Source organism: Pelodiscus sinensis, chromosome 1 (genome assembly GCF_049634645.1).
Source record: "Pelodiscus sinensis isolate JC-2024 chromosome 1, ASM4963464v1, whole genome shotgun sequence".
NCBI classification, from domain to species: Eukaryota; Metazoa; Chordata; order Testudines; family Trionychidae; genus Pelodiscus; species Pelodiscus sinensis.
The window spans coordinates 27,933,443-27,949,336 of NC_134711.1; the positions used below are offsets into that span (position 1 = coordinate 27,933,443).

The window sequence follows — 15,894 nt, forward strand, 5'->3', positions numbered from 1 at the left end:
CACTGTGATGTATCAACCCTTTTAGTCTAGGTGGATAGACAAGGCAAGAACCCCTGAAACTCCTCTCTGAAAATTTAGAGAGAGGAAGAGTTTTGACATTCTTGTCTCCTGACTTTTCTGTCCCAATAATAGTAGTCCTTTAAGAATCCTAGAGTCTGAGGCATGGGACAGAGTCCCACAGATTTCAGGAAAGAAGAAGTTCTAGAGAGTCAGAGAGTGACACTCGGACATCAGCCTTTGTTCACAGCAGAAGACTGGAGTTCTTAGGATCAGGATTGGGGGAGGGGGGCAGCTGGCCTGCTCCTTTGGCAGTGGATCACCACTATACATCTTGATTATCTTCTGTGAAACAAAACACATCTGCTAAATGGGATAACCCTCGATGTGCATAATATAATTTTTGAATAACATTTTAAATATTTAGGAGATTTAATGTTTTGTTGATCAAAAATATTTGCAAGAAAATGCGTAAGTCTAAAGCTGCTCCCACGCAAATTCTGAAGTGTAGTAGGTTTAGTATTGCTTTTGTGTAGGGGAATTTTATTGGATTTTATTCAGTGATAAATTGTTGTTCAGGAAAGGTAATATATCAAGGTTTTCCTAGACAGAATGAAATTGTAGTCCTGAAGCAAATCTCTCTCATAGATGAAACAGACTGAAATTTGTACTCTGCCTTTAAAACAGACCTTCCTAAGCCAACGCTGTATCCTGGCCTTCCGTATGCCGGGGGCATATTTGTGTATCAAAGCAATATTCTTGCATACTGTACAAAGGATCTCATGTGAACACATGGTAGTTGCACTGAAATTTGTTAGCCTCTTGACACACTTCAGCTTAATTCTGAGTATGATAAACTGTAGTTGGTGGTTTGTGGGTCTGAGCTGCACTGCTTACTTTACCATATTGGCCTATGTTTGCTTCTGTTCTCAAATAGAAATACAGGCAGTCCCCGGGTTACGTACAAGATAGGGACTGTAGGTTTGTTCTTAAGTTGAATTTGTATGTAAGTCGGAACTGGTACATATTGTAGGGGAAACTCTAGCCAAACATTTCTCCAGAGCTCAGTTTTATTCTCCCACACCTCACTTCCCTCAGTCCTTTATTCTCAAGCTGAGGTGTCTGCTGAGAAAAGCCGCTCTGCGTCTCCCTGGTCTGCTGAGGGGGGGGCACTAGCTTCACGTCTCCCTGGTTTGCTGGGGGGAAGCAGCTAGTGCGGGGTTGCCTCACCCCGTTTGTAAGTAGGGATCCGATGTAAGTCGGATCCATGTAACCCGGGGACTGCCTGTAAATTGTTCCCGACATTCTTCTTTTTTTTAAGCCAAGAAAAAGCTATCAACTTTTGATGCAACTTACTGCTAGTATTGCAGGAAATAACATTCTGTATCAATGTTATTATCATTTTGTTGCTTTCATTGATGAGGTCTATTAAAATCAAGCTTTTATCGCTTCATAAGTCTGAAAAACTTCCATTTGCTTAACTGTTTGGCTGTCATTTGGACTGGCTTAATTCTTTTACATATTGGAATGAAAATATATGCATTTAAAATTATGGGAATGCCAATGGAGCTGAAGGCCAATCATAATATTCTTAAACACATTTTATTATTATTAAAAATATTTATTCCCAATGTTTCTAGATGCTCTAATCATGGAGCAGGAACCCACTGTGCTTTGGCACTGTACAAACACAGAATGAAGACATTTTCCCCCTCCCTACAGAATTTACAATCTGAAAAAGAAAAGAGACAGACAATTGTGAGGAGTGCAAGGGAACAATTGGATTATAGATGGAGGGAAGTGGTAGAGGTGGCATATCTAGATTTTAGTAAGGCTTTTGATAGAGCCTTGTGTGACCTTTTCATTAACAAACTAAAGCCTAGGTGGACCTACTATAAGGTGGGTGCATAACTAATTGGCTAACGTTTCCCAGAGAGTAGTAATTGATGATTTACAGTCATGCTGGAAGGGCATAATGAGTGGGATTTTACAGGGATCAGTTCTGGGACTGGTTCTGTTCAATAGCTTCTTCAGTGATTTATATAATGACACAGAGAGTACACTTACAAAGTTTGTGGATAATACCAAGATGGGAGGGATTGCAAGTGCTTTGGAGAACAGGATTATAATTCAAAATAATCTGGGCAAATTGGAGAAATGACCTGAGGTAAATAGGATGAAATGTAATAAGGGCAAATGCACATAATGGGAATTGACTGCTTAGGAAGGAGCATTGCAGAAAGAGTTTAAGGAGTTGTAGTGGACTACAAACTAAATATGAGCAAATAGTGTAAAACTGCTGCAAAAAGAGCAGTCATCATTCTGGACATGTTAACAGGAATGTTGCAAGCAAGACACAAGAATTAAATACTCCACTTCACTTCGCACTAATTAGATCTCAACTGGAGTGTTGCATTCATTTTCTGGAAATGATATGGATAAAGTGGAGAAAGTCCAGAGAAAAACAACAAACATTATTAAAGGTCTGGAAAACATGACCTATGAGGGAAGATTGAAAGAACTGGGATTGTTTAATCTGGAAAAGGAAACACTAAGGGTATGTCTACACTATAGTGTTATTTCGAAATAACGTGTCTACACACAAAATGCATTTCGAAATAGCATTTTGCTATTTCAAAATAGCACATCTACACTGATTGGATGCTCAATCGCATTTAAGGGAAGCTGAAACCGATTCCAACAGGGCATCAGGTCAGTAGTTGCTTTGTGTGGCTGCTGCCTGAGGCTTGTGCTTAAAAGGATCCCCCTGGACAGGTGGTTCTCAGCTTTCCCTGCTTACTTGCCTCCCTCACTGAGGGTATGTCTACACTACAGCACTAATTCGAACTAAGCTAATTCGAATTAGTGCATCTAGACTTAAAAACTAGTTTGAATTAGCGTTTTGCTAATTCAAACTAGCATGTCCACACTGAGTGGACCCTGAACTGAGGTTAAGGCTGGCCGGAAGCAGTGCCGGCAGGGCATCAGATTAGGACTTGGAGTGTGGAGCTACTGCCTCAGGCTAGCCGAGGGCTGTGCTTAAAGGGACCCGACCCCCACCCTGGACAGACAGTTCTCAGGGGTTCCCCGCTTGCAAAGCATTCCTTGCTTGGAGTGCCCTGAGTACCCACACTCGGCACATCACAGCACTCGGCCATCAGCCCGGCTTCAAACTAATAACAGAAAGTTCTTCTTCACAAAGCAAATAATCAACCTGTGGAACTCCTTGCTGCAGGAGGCTGTGAAGGCTAGAACTAGAACAGAGTTTAAAGAGAAGTTAGATAAACTCCTGGAGGTTGGATCCATGGAGTGCTATTAGCCAGGGGGTAGAAATGGTGTCGCTGGCCTCTGTTTGTGGAAGGCTGGAGATGGATGGCACAAGACAAATGGCTTGGTCATTGTTTCGGTCCATCCCCTCCAGGGTCCCTAGGGTTGGCCACTGTCGGCAGACAGGCTACTGGGCTAGATGGACCTTTGGTCTGACCCAGTACGGACATTCTAAGCTCAGGGCTCAGGGTCGGGGGTCTCAGTGGACCACCTTGATTTTCATGCAAACCTGCTCCCGGGTGTCCAGGCTGGCAGCTATCCTGCCCTAGATGGCCACTTTCCTGTGCCTAGTGCAGAGGTCGTGGATGAGGTCCACGATCTCCGCATTAGACCAGGCGGACGCCCGCCTCTTGCGGACCCGGGCAGGCTCCCGGGAGCCACCAGCCTGGTCCCGGGAAGAGGCGGAGGGCTGGGTGGCAGCGGGTGGCTGCCTCGAGCCGTGCGAGGTGCAGGGTCTGCTGGCTGGGTGCTGGCAGGCTTGCACCTGGCACGGGCACCGTAGCTAGCCCATGCCCCTTTAAAGGCTCCGGGGCCGGGAGGGGGACAGACGAGTTTCCCTGGTGGTGCCCAGAGTGGCCACCAGTGAAAGCTGGGGAGGGCTAGCCTCCCATGAGTTCGAATTAAGTGGCTACACAGCCCTTAATTCGAACTAGCTAATTCGAACTAGGCGTTAGTCCTCGTAAAATGAGGTTTACCTAGTTCGAATTAGGCGCTCCGCTAGTTCGAATTAAGTTCGAACTAGCGGAGCGCTAGTGTAGCGCCTATCAAAGTTAATTTGAACTAACGGCTGTTAGTTCGAATTAACTTTGTAGTGTAGACATACCCTGAGGGACAGCAAAGCATTTTTCTCTCTGCCTGCTTTGCTTCCCCTGACTCAAGACACCACAGAACTCGGCACCATAGAGCCAGAATCACCCCTGGGCACTCTGCTGCTCATTTTGGACACGTTGCTGCAAGCCTGGCTCCAATTGCTAGAAACTGCCTTGCAGCATCTGCGGCAGCCCGTCCCCCACGCTCTCTTCCCAACCCTCCTGGGGGCCAGGGAGGAGCAGCAGCAGCACCCGGATGCCAGCGTGCCACGCTGCATCTGGCATCTGGACACCATCGTCCTGGAGTGCTGAGGAGACCAACAATGGACCCAGAACTTCAGGATGAAGAAGGACACCTTCCTCGAGCTCTGTGAGTGGCTTGCCCCTGCTCTGCGGCAATGGGACATGCACATGAGGCCCGTCATTCCCCTCCACAAGCGTGTGGTCATCGCCCTCTGGAAGCTTTCTACGCCAGATAGCTACTGATCCGTGGTGAACCAGTTCAGCGTGGGGAGATCCACCTTTGAAGCAATGCTCATGCAGGTATGGCAGTCTCCGGCCTCTGTGCCTGGAGATGGGGTGCGAGGAGGGGATGGGCTGCCCTAGGGAAAAGGGAGGAGGTGGTGAAAGTCTCCTCTCCAGGAAGGTTTGATTAGTCCCAGCGGCACTATGGACTGCCCGCAATGGCCAGGATTGCAGGGGGGGTTTCTCCTGGGAATGGGGGCACGGGGCAGTGACGGGGAAGGAGCACCCTCCACCACCCTGGCCACCCCAGTGACTCTCGGCTTTGTGTGTCCCTCTGCAGGTGGTCAAGGCCATCAATAGAGTGCTGCTCCGCAGAGTCATCCGCCTGACCGATTCGGACGTGGTGATCGAGGGGTTTGGTGGCCTGGGCTTCCCCAACTGCTGGGGGGCAATCGAGGGGAACCACATCCCTGTTTTGGGTCTGTTTTGGGACTGGCTCTCTTCTATATCTTCATCAATGATTTAGATATTGGCATAGAAAGTACGCTTATTAAGTTTGCAGATGATACCAAGTTGGGAGGGATTGCAACTACTTTGGAGGATAGGGTCATAATTCAAAATGATCTGGACAAATTGGAGAAATGGTATGAGGTAAACAGGATGAAGTTTAATAAAGACAAATACAAAGTGCTCCACTTAGGAAGGAACAATCAGTTTTACACATACAGAATGGGAAGTGACTGTCTAGGAAGGAGTACGGCAGAAAGGGATCTAGGGGTTGTAGTGGACCACAAGCTGAATATGAGTCAGCAGTGTGATGCTGTTTCAAAAAAAGCAAACATGATTCTGGGATGCATTAACAGGTGTGTTGTGAGCAAGATACGAGAAGTCATTCTTCCGTTCTACTCTGTGCTGATTAGGCCTCAGTTGGAGTATTGTGTCCAGTTCTGGGCACTGCATTTCAAGAAAGATGTGGAGAAATTGGAGAGGGTCCAGAGAAGAGCAACAAGAATGATTAAAGGTCTAGAGAACATGACCTATGAAGGAAGGCTGAAATAATTGGGTTTGTTTAGTTTAGGAAAGAGAAGACTGAGGGGGCACATGATAGCCGTTTTCAGGTATCTAAAAGGGTGTCATAAGGAGGAGGGAGAAAACTTGTTCATCTTGGCCTCTGAGGATAGAACAAGAAACAATGGGCTTAAACTGCAGCAAGGGAGGTTTAGGTTGGACATTAGGAAAAAGTTCCTAACTGTCAGGGTAGTTAAACACTGGAATAAATTGCCCAGGGAGGTTGTGGAATCTCCATCTGTGGAGATATTTAAGAGTAGGTTAGATAAATGTCTATCAGGGATGGTCTAGACAGTATTTGGTCTTGCCAAGGGGGAAGGGGCTGGACTCGATGACCTCTCGAGGTCCCTTCCAGTCCTAGTATTCTATGATTAATTGACTTTCAAGGTCACACAGGAAGCCTATTACAGTTCCAGGAACTGAATCCAAATCTTTTGAGTCCTAGTCCAGGGTCTTAACCACAAGGCCATCCTTCCTTTCTTGCTTTTCCTAATTATAGGCCATTCTTGCCTATAATATGCTCTGTCTACTGTGCAAAACTGTCCCTCTCCTTAAATTGTCATAGACTGCAACATACAGTGTGATTTGAAAGCTTAATGATACATTACATTATGCAAAGAATGATATCTACTATTACTCATAACCCTCTCATATTTCTCAACTTTGAATTTATATCTTTCTGTGTACTAAGAGCAGGATCTTGGGTTGCATCATTTGTTTGCAACAAAGCACTAATGGGAATAGCTAGGCAAAAATAAAAATAGAGAGTGATTTTTAAACGCAAATAAATTTGATTAAGGTGAGACATGATTTTTGTTTTAACATAAACGTTATATTCAGGCAATGTCTTTTTGTCTTCATTATGCTGCAAATCATTAGAGATGTTTCCAATCAGTACAAATTAACCAGCTTCCAAATTAAATATATTTCACGGTACAGGAGATCTTAGGGTGACATTTATGTTGATAGTATTTGCATTTTCAGTTTGTGCCCTTCCTCCTTGATGATTTTGCTGATTTTTCTGCCTCACTTTCCTATATAACTTTACACTGTCTTTATGAATTCTGTCTATCCATTAGCGTTGAGTAACACTTAAATCATTGCTGCTGATAAATGATTTCTCTCTGTTAGTTACTGAAATTACTGATTAAGGAAAGGATTTAATTAAGCCAAAACTCACCATATGTCCCATTGATGAGCCGAAGAAAAGTTCTGATAATTGGGCATGTATCAGGAACAAGGCATTACTGCTAAAGCAAATAGATGTTGAGACTGGCAATTTTAAAATAATATTTATAAAAAAAACCAAAGTTGGTTGCTATTATTGAAGATAACATTAATGCATGGAGAGAGAAAGGAGAGATGTTATGGGTTACCCGCAACCTTACACCTTGGGTAATTCTTTTCACTTGTGCAAAATTAGAATAAAATAAACATTCTGACTTAGCATCTATGCAAAGTGAGTGTAAAAAATGTGTACAAAGATTAAGGCCGTAAAGATTATATACTTGATTAAAGCATTTGTAGTGTCTAATAACCCAAACTAGCTTGGACATGAAAATTCACATGTATAATCAGTATCAGAACCTGGAAGATTGTTGAAGCTTTATCTTGGAAGAATTCAACTTCTGCTTACATCCTGCAGTTTCTGTTAATAGTTACTGAAAGATGTCAGGACCAATACCCAAAAGGTCAAATTATTTATTTCTTGGCAGCTCGAGGTTCAAATTTCTTTCATAATGGGTTCCTATGTTTCAGTTAACTGCAGTGCTTAATAAAACAAGTCAATGTTTTGATTTGCTCTATCTACATTATGAGAATCTGAGACTTTGTCCTCCTGTAGTGTGTGGCTCACATAAGAGGACTTGTGTTTTCCATAGCTGCCAGGCTCAGGTCTTCTTATGTGTACCACCAACTACAGACTTCAGCTCATTCAATAGAAGTTATGCTAATGGAGCCTAGTTCAGCAACATTTTTAACCATGTATTTGGGTCCTGTTGACTTAAATACTTACTTTATATCCTGCTTCATTATGACCCTCAATTTTAACTTAATGTATTGTTAGGTCTGTTTCATATTTAATAAAATAGTCTCTCTCTATTCAGAATGGATTAACACAAAGTGTGAGGAAAAAATGATAGGAATCTTTCTGCAACTGCATGGATTACAAACTAGATTCCTAGAAGCAGGTATAAATAAGCCTAGCACACTGAAGTAAACAAAGATTTGAAGAATAAAGTATATGTGGTGTTTCCCATATAAATTACCACTGAGCTCTAACCTACTTGATCAGTTTAAATATTTTGTTTAAGCAATTTCCATCCATTTTAACTATTTTTAGGGAGGCTGGTTGCACTATTTAATAACTACTAAAATAGGTCTGGATAGGCCATCCAATGTAACCAGGAAGAAGGAACAGCTATTTGGAAATGAAGAACAGAGGTTGAAGTATTCCTAGCCTTATGTCTGAAGAGTATACATCTTTTCATTTATTGAGGTAGAAAAGCACAAGGCAAAAATAAATTACAGGCAGTCCCCAGGTTACGTACAAGATAGGGACTGTAGGTTTGTTCTTAAGTTGAATTTGTATGTAAGTCGGAACTGGTACATATTGTAGGGGAAACTCTAGCCAAACATTTCTCCAGAGCTCAGTTTTATTCTCCCACACCTCACTTCCCTCAGTCCTTTATTCTCAAGCTGAGGTGTCTGCTGAGAAAAGCCGCTCCACGTCTCCCTGGTCTGCTGGAGAGGCGGGGGGGGGGGCTCTAGCTTCGCATCTTCCTGGTCTGCTGGGGGGAAGCTGTTAGTGCAGGGTTGCCTCACCCTGTTTGTAAGTAGGGATCCGATGAAAGTCGGATCCATGTAACCCGGGGACTGCCTGTAATTGAAACAATACTGGGAGTACGTTTGTGCAGTAAAATTCAAAGGAAAGTACCTCAACCTCATTTCTCTTAAATTACATTATAAACGTTTCTATTTACATTAAAGTAGTCTTTTTATAACACTTTCCTTTGTCAAAAATATTTAGCAAGGCTGTAAGGAAAGCAGAGAGTATATGTACAGTTTATATGTTGTTTATTGGTAATCATATTAAATTTCAGAGATCTTCTGCTATGGTGCTCTATCTCTTCACTCTGAAAGAGCTGACAAGCTAGCATCACAAAGAGAAACCTCTGCTTTCACCTATCCAATTTATTGCCTCTTTGCACTCAGACCAGCAACTTCTCTCAGCTCCCTGTGGTATTGGTATTTTAATTGTCACTTTTTGTCTGTGCATTGTCTGTTTCATCATTATTTCTGTGGTTTGAAGGCTTTTATTACAGTAGTTTGTATGTTCCAGAAATAATGTGTCATATGAGGCCAAAATATTCTTTTATTTACTTTTGCCACATTTTGTTTCCCTATTTGAATCTATGTCTTAAAAGCATTCTTAAGAGATGCATCTGCTGCTGACTTTGTAAATGTGCTTAGTGACTCGAGACTTTCCATCAACAAAGCTTCAACTCAAAGGAGACTTTATCAAACGGTAGATTTTTACTGGCAAATTAAAATTTCTTTGTTTTCAGGATTTCCAGGAGACCAGCCCAACTTACTATTATAATAGACCTCCAGCAAAAAATAGATTTTTCTATCAGCTTCCTAGGATTTGTTTCTGGAGTTCTGCCAATCTTCTCATGTTTTTGATCCATACATGTCCAATTGCATCCTGACAATCTACTCTTCTAAATGGAAAGAGTTCTGAGCTAGGCAATGTAATGTTATCTTATCCTAAAAATCATAAATACATTAAATTGCAGTTGTGCCCACTGTGCAAAGCTCCTGCCCAGAAAAAAAGGGGAAAAGGAAAAAGATCAAAGGGCTTTTTTTCCGGAGGATCGGGGCCAGTGTAGACGCTCTTTTCCGGCTTTTCTAAAAGCCGGAAAAAAGCGGCGGACATTTTTATTTAAATGCCGCGGGGGATATTTAAATCCCCCGTGCATTTCCCTATTGCGATTTTAAAAATTACCATGCCCCTTCCGGAAAAGGGGCCAATGTAGACGTAGCCGTATTGTTCAGGGTCTTACCTCCTACAATGTTTCTGTACCTCATGTGACGGGTACTTAGCCCATCTGATCTGTTACAGTCAACATGTAAAGTATATAAATTTGTAAGAATTCTGTCTGATCACAAGAATGGAGAGGCAGAACTGAAGGACAAGAAAACACGGCTACCACCAGAATGGGATGTGGAAGAACAAGTGAGAGGACAGAAAACTATTAATCACTTAATAGAATGATTTCAGAAGATAATTTATTACAAGATCAAGATGAGAATAACCATTTAGTTGTTCAGCCCTGGACAGAAGGGGAGCAGGAGAGGCATCGGGGAGCCAGAGAAAAACAGGGGCAGAGAAGGACAAAAATATTTGCCACATGTGGCAAAACATGTTGGGTCATTTTAGTTTACTTTGAAAGTACAAGTTGAAACTCTCCTAACCAGGATTCAACAGCCATGGTCCAGCATAGATGTTGCAGGACCAGAGAGTCCTGCAACATGTAGGGAGGGCTAACCTAGGGAGGGCTAACCAAATCCTTCTACCCTCCTCAATATCTTTCTCACTGAGAGGAAGAACGGCTCTTGTGTAAGAGGGGGATTTTGTGCAAAAAGGAGTCGTCTACACAGCTCCCTTTTGCACAAAAGCCTCTTGCGAAAAAAATGGCTGCTAATTAATTATGCAAATGAAGCACAGTGATAGTCTACTGTGTGCTTCATTTGCACTTCGTTTGCATAAGCTTTTGCAGAAGAAGGCTGCAGTACAGGCAAACCAGTAGCATTTGGTGTGTAAACCAAAACCTTTACAGCAATGACTGATAATGATAGATGCATTACTTCTGCCAATGATGACTGGAGGTTGTGATGAGGACAGGGAAACTGGAAGTGGGATTTGGATTAGAGTAGAGACTGGAAGTGAGTGGATAAAATGAGAGGGACTGAAAACCAGTAGGAACCATGAGAAATAAAGGTTCTTGTGCAAAAGGGTTTTTTTGCACAAAATGGCCCCGTCTACACTGCATTTTTTTCTGCAAAAAACTCTTCTGCAAAAAGGATCAGAAGAGAATATGCAAATGAGTGTGAAAATGCTAATGAGCGCTTCATTTGCATTTTCTCTTCCACAAAATTGATGCAGTGTAGACAGAGCCTTAGCAACTAACAAAACATTTAGATGGTATCTTGAGCTTTCGTGGGCACAATCCACTTCTTCAGATGAATGGAGTTAAGGGGTCCGGTTTCCAAATAGACAGAAGAGAAAGAAAGGGAATGTGGGGGGGAAGAGAGGAAAAAGGAGGGGGAAAAGGGGGAAAAATTGTCAGTGTCCCCATTCTAAATGAAGCTCATAGAGTGGGTACTAAGTGCTCATCAGTACTCTGGGTTTATATTTTTTTATGTTATTAGGATGTGGAATGTAAAGGGCCATCCGCGCAAAGTCTTTATTCAGACTTCTGTTGCAGGTATCAGACTTGTAAATGAAAATAAGTTCTTCAGTCTCCCTTTCAAGCTGGTTTTTTAAATTGGCTCTCAACTTTGAATTCTGTGTAAATTAAAACCCTCCAGAGTTAATAAATATCAGAATTACGTTTTTCAGTGCTTTCTTAACTCATCCCCTTTGTGTAGATGCATTGCGATGTGGTCATTAGTTAATAATTGCATTCAGAGGACAGGATGGACTGCGCTCATATAATTTTGTTCTCTCCTTATTGTTCAGTGAGAGGCCCCATACTTCATGGCACATTCAAACCCTGCTCTGAAGGCAGAATTATGAATTTTCTCTTGGGCGTTGCTAAGATGCTCATCATCATAGTACGAATGCTTTGCAAACACCAGTGTATGTGAGATGAGGGGTATTATGTTCCATTTTACAAATGGGGAACTGAGCAATGGAGATTAAGGTCAAGAGTATCCATAATTTTGGGTGATCACATTGAGACAATTAAGTCAAGATTTTTCCGTGTATTTAGCATTTCCCTTCTATAAAAGCACAGCTCCTATTAGCATCAGTTGAGAACTCAGCACTTTTGCAGACTGGATTTCACAATCTCAGGTCGTACATCTGGAGGAGCAACACAGTTAATGACCATGTGTGTAATGTCTGGTTTAAGTGACATTACCTAGAATCCAATAGAATCTCTTTGGCAGAGGCAGGTATAGAATCCAGTTCTCCAGGACAGTATCCAACGTGCAGTAATCATGAGATCATCTTTTCTTTCCCCTGCCTCATTCACTTCAGACCTTCTAATTTCTGTAACAAATGAAGCAGAGAACCCATAGACAGCAGTCTGCTTCACTACGCAACCCTGCTTCGTTTCCAGAACAGGTCCATTTTGGACATTTCGTTTCTGATCATGTAATTAAATGGCAGCTTTTCTCGCCCCGGAGAAGGCGGGCAGCGGACCAGGCGTCCCGTTGCTCTAGTTCTCCGGGGCGAGAAATCCCTGTTCGTAACTGCAGATCCGACATAAGTCGGATCCGCGTAACTCGGGGACTGCCTGTATTTCTCTAACTACGATGGGCCTTCATTTGGAGGGCGGGCAGAAGAGGGTTGGTCAGACACCAGAAGGGCAAGCATTTAGGTCAGAACATTATATGTGGTACGTCTTTATTTCCTGGGATATTACTTTAATTGATGGAGATTTGCTTATCTGAGACCATCACTCTAAATAAGCTTCAGAAGAGTAGTCGAGTTTGTATTTGGAAAAACTTAAAAGACAATGAATAGTTTAGCAGCACCTTAAAGACTAACAAATTATGCAGATGGTATCATGAGCTTTTGTGGGTATAACCTACTTTTTCAGATGACTCTAAGTTCAGCCAATTCTGTTTTAGCAAAGGTCACATTTGCATGAAGATCTAAAGTAGATATAGGATTCTTTCATTTCATCAGTTAAGAAGAGTGTTTCTTCAGAAATATGAAATGTTTCTTCTCTGTGTCTGGACTTTTTCTCATGGAAGAAGACTAATTTTGCCTTTAGTAATAGTATCAGACTCTGGGCCATCTTGATATAGACACTTACAAACTGTTTCCCCTAATGTGATCAAACTATAAAATGATATTGTTAATAAATGCACAAAAAACAACAAAAAACTGCCTAGGGACATCTCCTCTCCACTATTATTATCATCATAGATCGTGTCTGAAAATTATTTTAATAAATAATCAAGGTCCAGTTTGAGAGCAGCTTTTGTTTTGCTGGCAGAAGGAGAGACAGAGAATGCAAAATACTGGAAACAGTCAAAGCCAGGTGGTTTGAAATAACGTAGGAATCACATTCAGTATTTTTAAAAGCATCTATCTTATAGATGCTCAGTCTGTTTGTTTCTTTGGGTTTTCTTTGGGTTGCAAAGCTTCTGTAATGCTGAGATTAATGATGCATTTATTTGTTCAGTCATTTTATTGGTTTATTTTGCCAAAAGCTGTGAATTTTATGAAAGAGAAATCTTTAATTTTGTTTGTCTAATAAGATGTGCAATTGCCATTAGACAGACTTGCGGTAAGCCTTTTTCTATTTTCAGCATAAAAGCAGAATGATAATTCTGACATCATATGGTGATTTTTAGTAAAAAGCATGAAAAATTACCAACGAATTTACTGAATGTAGCTGATGAGATAGTTTAAAAGTATTTTTGGATGTAAGACTTGAGTCTTTAGGTAGCCATTTATATTAGTATGTGCTCATTAATTCTGTACATTTTTGTTGTCTTTGATGCTGGACCATGAATTTTCTTTTAATGATGAAGTGGTAGTTGGTTTATTACTATAATTGGGGTATCAACAAAAAATATTTTTAAGTTGTTGAAAGTAGCTCTTGCCTAGACAGGTTTGACTAGCTTTTAATAAGATTTTCTTTGCACTTGTTTCCTAATTAGGTTGTTGAAACTACTTACAATTATCCAGTATCCCTGAATCAGAACTGTTTATATCAGTGCATTGAAATCTTTCTTCATTAAAAGTCCTTAATTTCACAAGAGGTTCCTATTGTTTATGTTAATGGTTAATCAGGAACAACACGTGTAGGAGATACGTTGAGGAAAATCTAGAAATACAGTCATGAAGCTTTGGTTCTTGAGAATGTCAGTTCTGATTATTTTTGTTTAGCTTTCTTTGTATTATTCCCTTGACTGAATCCATTTTGATTCTTATGCCTATACTAATTTTACATTAAGTGCTGTAAGTAGGTTTACCATATATAATATATATGTGTAAAATATAGCTGTGATCAAAACATATTCTGCTTAATGAGGCTATTAGCACAAATTCATCCTGTTAGCAAAAGGAGTCAAGTGTTATATGCTCTTTGTTTGTTTTCATGTTATACCTTTCTTTGTCATATTGTTTTTATCACGCTTACACTTTAAAATTAAACTTCTCAAGGAAAGAAATGTTTTCTGTTTGGTAAGCATCTTCTGTCCTCCTGGTGCACAGGGTTACTTTGACTACTTCATTTGTTCCTCTTTTACCGACTCCACATATGGAGGATGACAGCAGAAGATACCTCCAGTATCCCAGAAAAGCTTTGCAGTCTAGACATAGTCTTTGTCAGTTGACTTGTGTTCCTCCTGCTGGCCCTACTGCTAGCATCCCTTTCTGGAAGCATTATACAAATGAAGTCAGTGGGAGTTGAAGGTGTATTTTGTTTGCAATATCTAAATACGAACAGTGGTAGAGCACACTCATTTAGTGTCATGGACTATGTTAATATCAGTGGAAGTTATTAATCTAAATTTGCATAGCCTTTTTATTAAATGAACCTCTTGTAATCAACAGGATTTATTGGTTTATACCCTTTTTTCCTTTAAAAATTAGTTACATTTTTGGACCTAAATCCCTGAAAGTCTCCTATTTAGTAGAATGCAGATGGGAAACTAGACCAAGTATGAATAAAATATTCTCAGTTTGGTGCAATTGAGAGGGAAAATGTCCTAACTGGGAGTACTGAACTGGTAGGTAAATAATAGATTTTGTACTTTTCTGTTTTTAAAGCTGGACCTGTGATCTGCAGAATGCTGACCTACCCGCCAACTCGAAGAGCTTTAATTGTGGGTTGTGGTCTACAGATGTTCCAGCAACTATCAGGCATTAATACTGTCATGTAGGTATCAGTTCCTTCTTTTGATAAAATATTGGCATAGCATTTCATGCAGTTTTTCAAGTTTTGACTTTTAAACTTAATGAGGTTCTGAATGATTCAATTGGATATTATATATGTGGAACATCACAAGTATATCATATTTGAGTATCAGTAATTTAATGATGGCAAGCTATTATTTAAAATTGGATGTTGATTTGCTTGCATCATGTTTATGGTCAGAAAGATGTTTGTTTAAAACATTCTTCTCAGGTTTGCTGTATGCCATACTCAGAGTCCCGTGTACTTTACTGGCAAAAGTAAGATTTTATTATTGTTCAGTTACTCTCTTTATGACAGACCCCATACTTCTCTGGTTAACTCGGCTGGAGTCTACACTGGCCAAATCATGAACAAATTCTTAACAATGTTCAATTTGCTGAATCTTTGCCTTATTTACATCTCAAAGTCATCATGTATGTCAGCAAAGTCATCAAAATCTTCATTTGGCTGGACAGGAAAAGTTGTATTGGGGGACAGCCCAGCAATTCACATTTTGGGAGTATGAAAATAAGTTAAGGGAAATGTCTCCAGTATTCCTTGTCTCTATCACATCATCTACACACCTCGAGTTCTGTGAATAACACCTTCCAGCACTCCCTTGATCTTTCATTTCCTTCTCCAACACATACTGAAAAAAAATATGTGCTCTAACATATGCCCATGCATGATACGCTCACTATAATGAAAAATCTGAAGAGCAACCTCATGCTCTTTTCCATCCACAGATTGTTATAAATGACTATTGTGGTTCATTTCTGTCTTAATACTGCAGTAGTTCTCTTAAGAGTCCACTTCCAGCCCAAATGTAAAGTTAGAATGTAAATAACTCGCTATTTGTGTAGATGGAAAACTGTTATCACCTCAGAATACAATAAGAGGCAGAGTTTGGCTGACTCACTGTCCCAGAAGCCAGCAGTTCTTCCTCGAGAGATGTCCTCATGGGTGCTCCACATAATGTCTGTGCACTGCTGCCAAACCTCAGAGTGGAGATTTTGTAGCAGTGTCCCTGGAGCCGTGCACGCGCGCACCAGTAGCCGCACATTGTTAGGCTGTAGGCATCATGC

At 41.0% G+C, this 15,894-nt stretch overlaps 1 protein-coding gene across 6 annotated transcripts in view; it reads left to right on the forward strand.

Moving 5' to 3' along the window:
* SLC2A13 (solute carrier family 2 member 13) overlaps positions 1–15,894 on the forward strand; it is a 350,803-nt gene that overhangs the window by 170,461 nt on the left and 164,448 nt on the right. For all 6 annotated transcript variants that reach the window (XM_006120405.4, XM_075927403.1, XM_075927428.1 and 3 more), the window contains one exon: positions 14,683–14,791. In XM_006120405.4, coding sequence (XP_006120467.1) covers positions 14,683–14,791 — 109 coding nt within the window. The remainder of the gene's footprint in view (positions 1–14,682; positions 14,792–15,894) is intronic.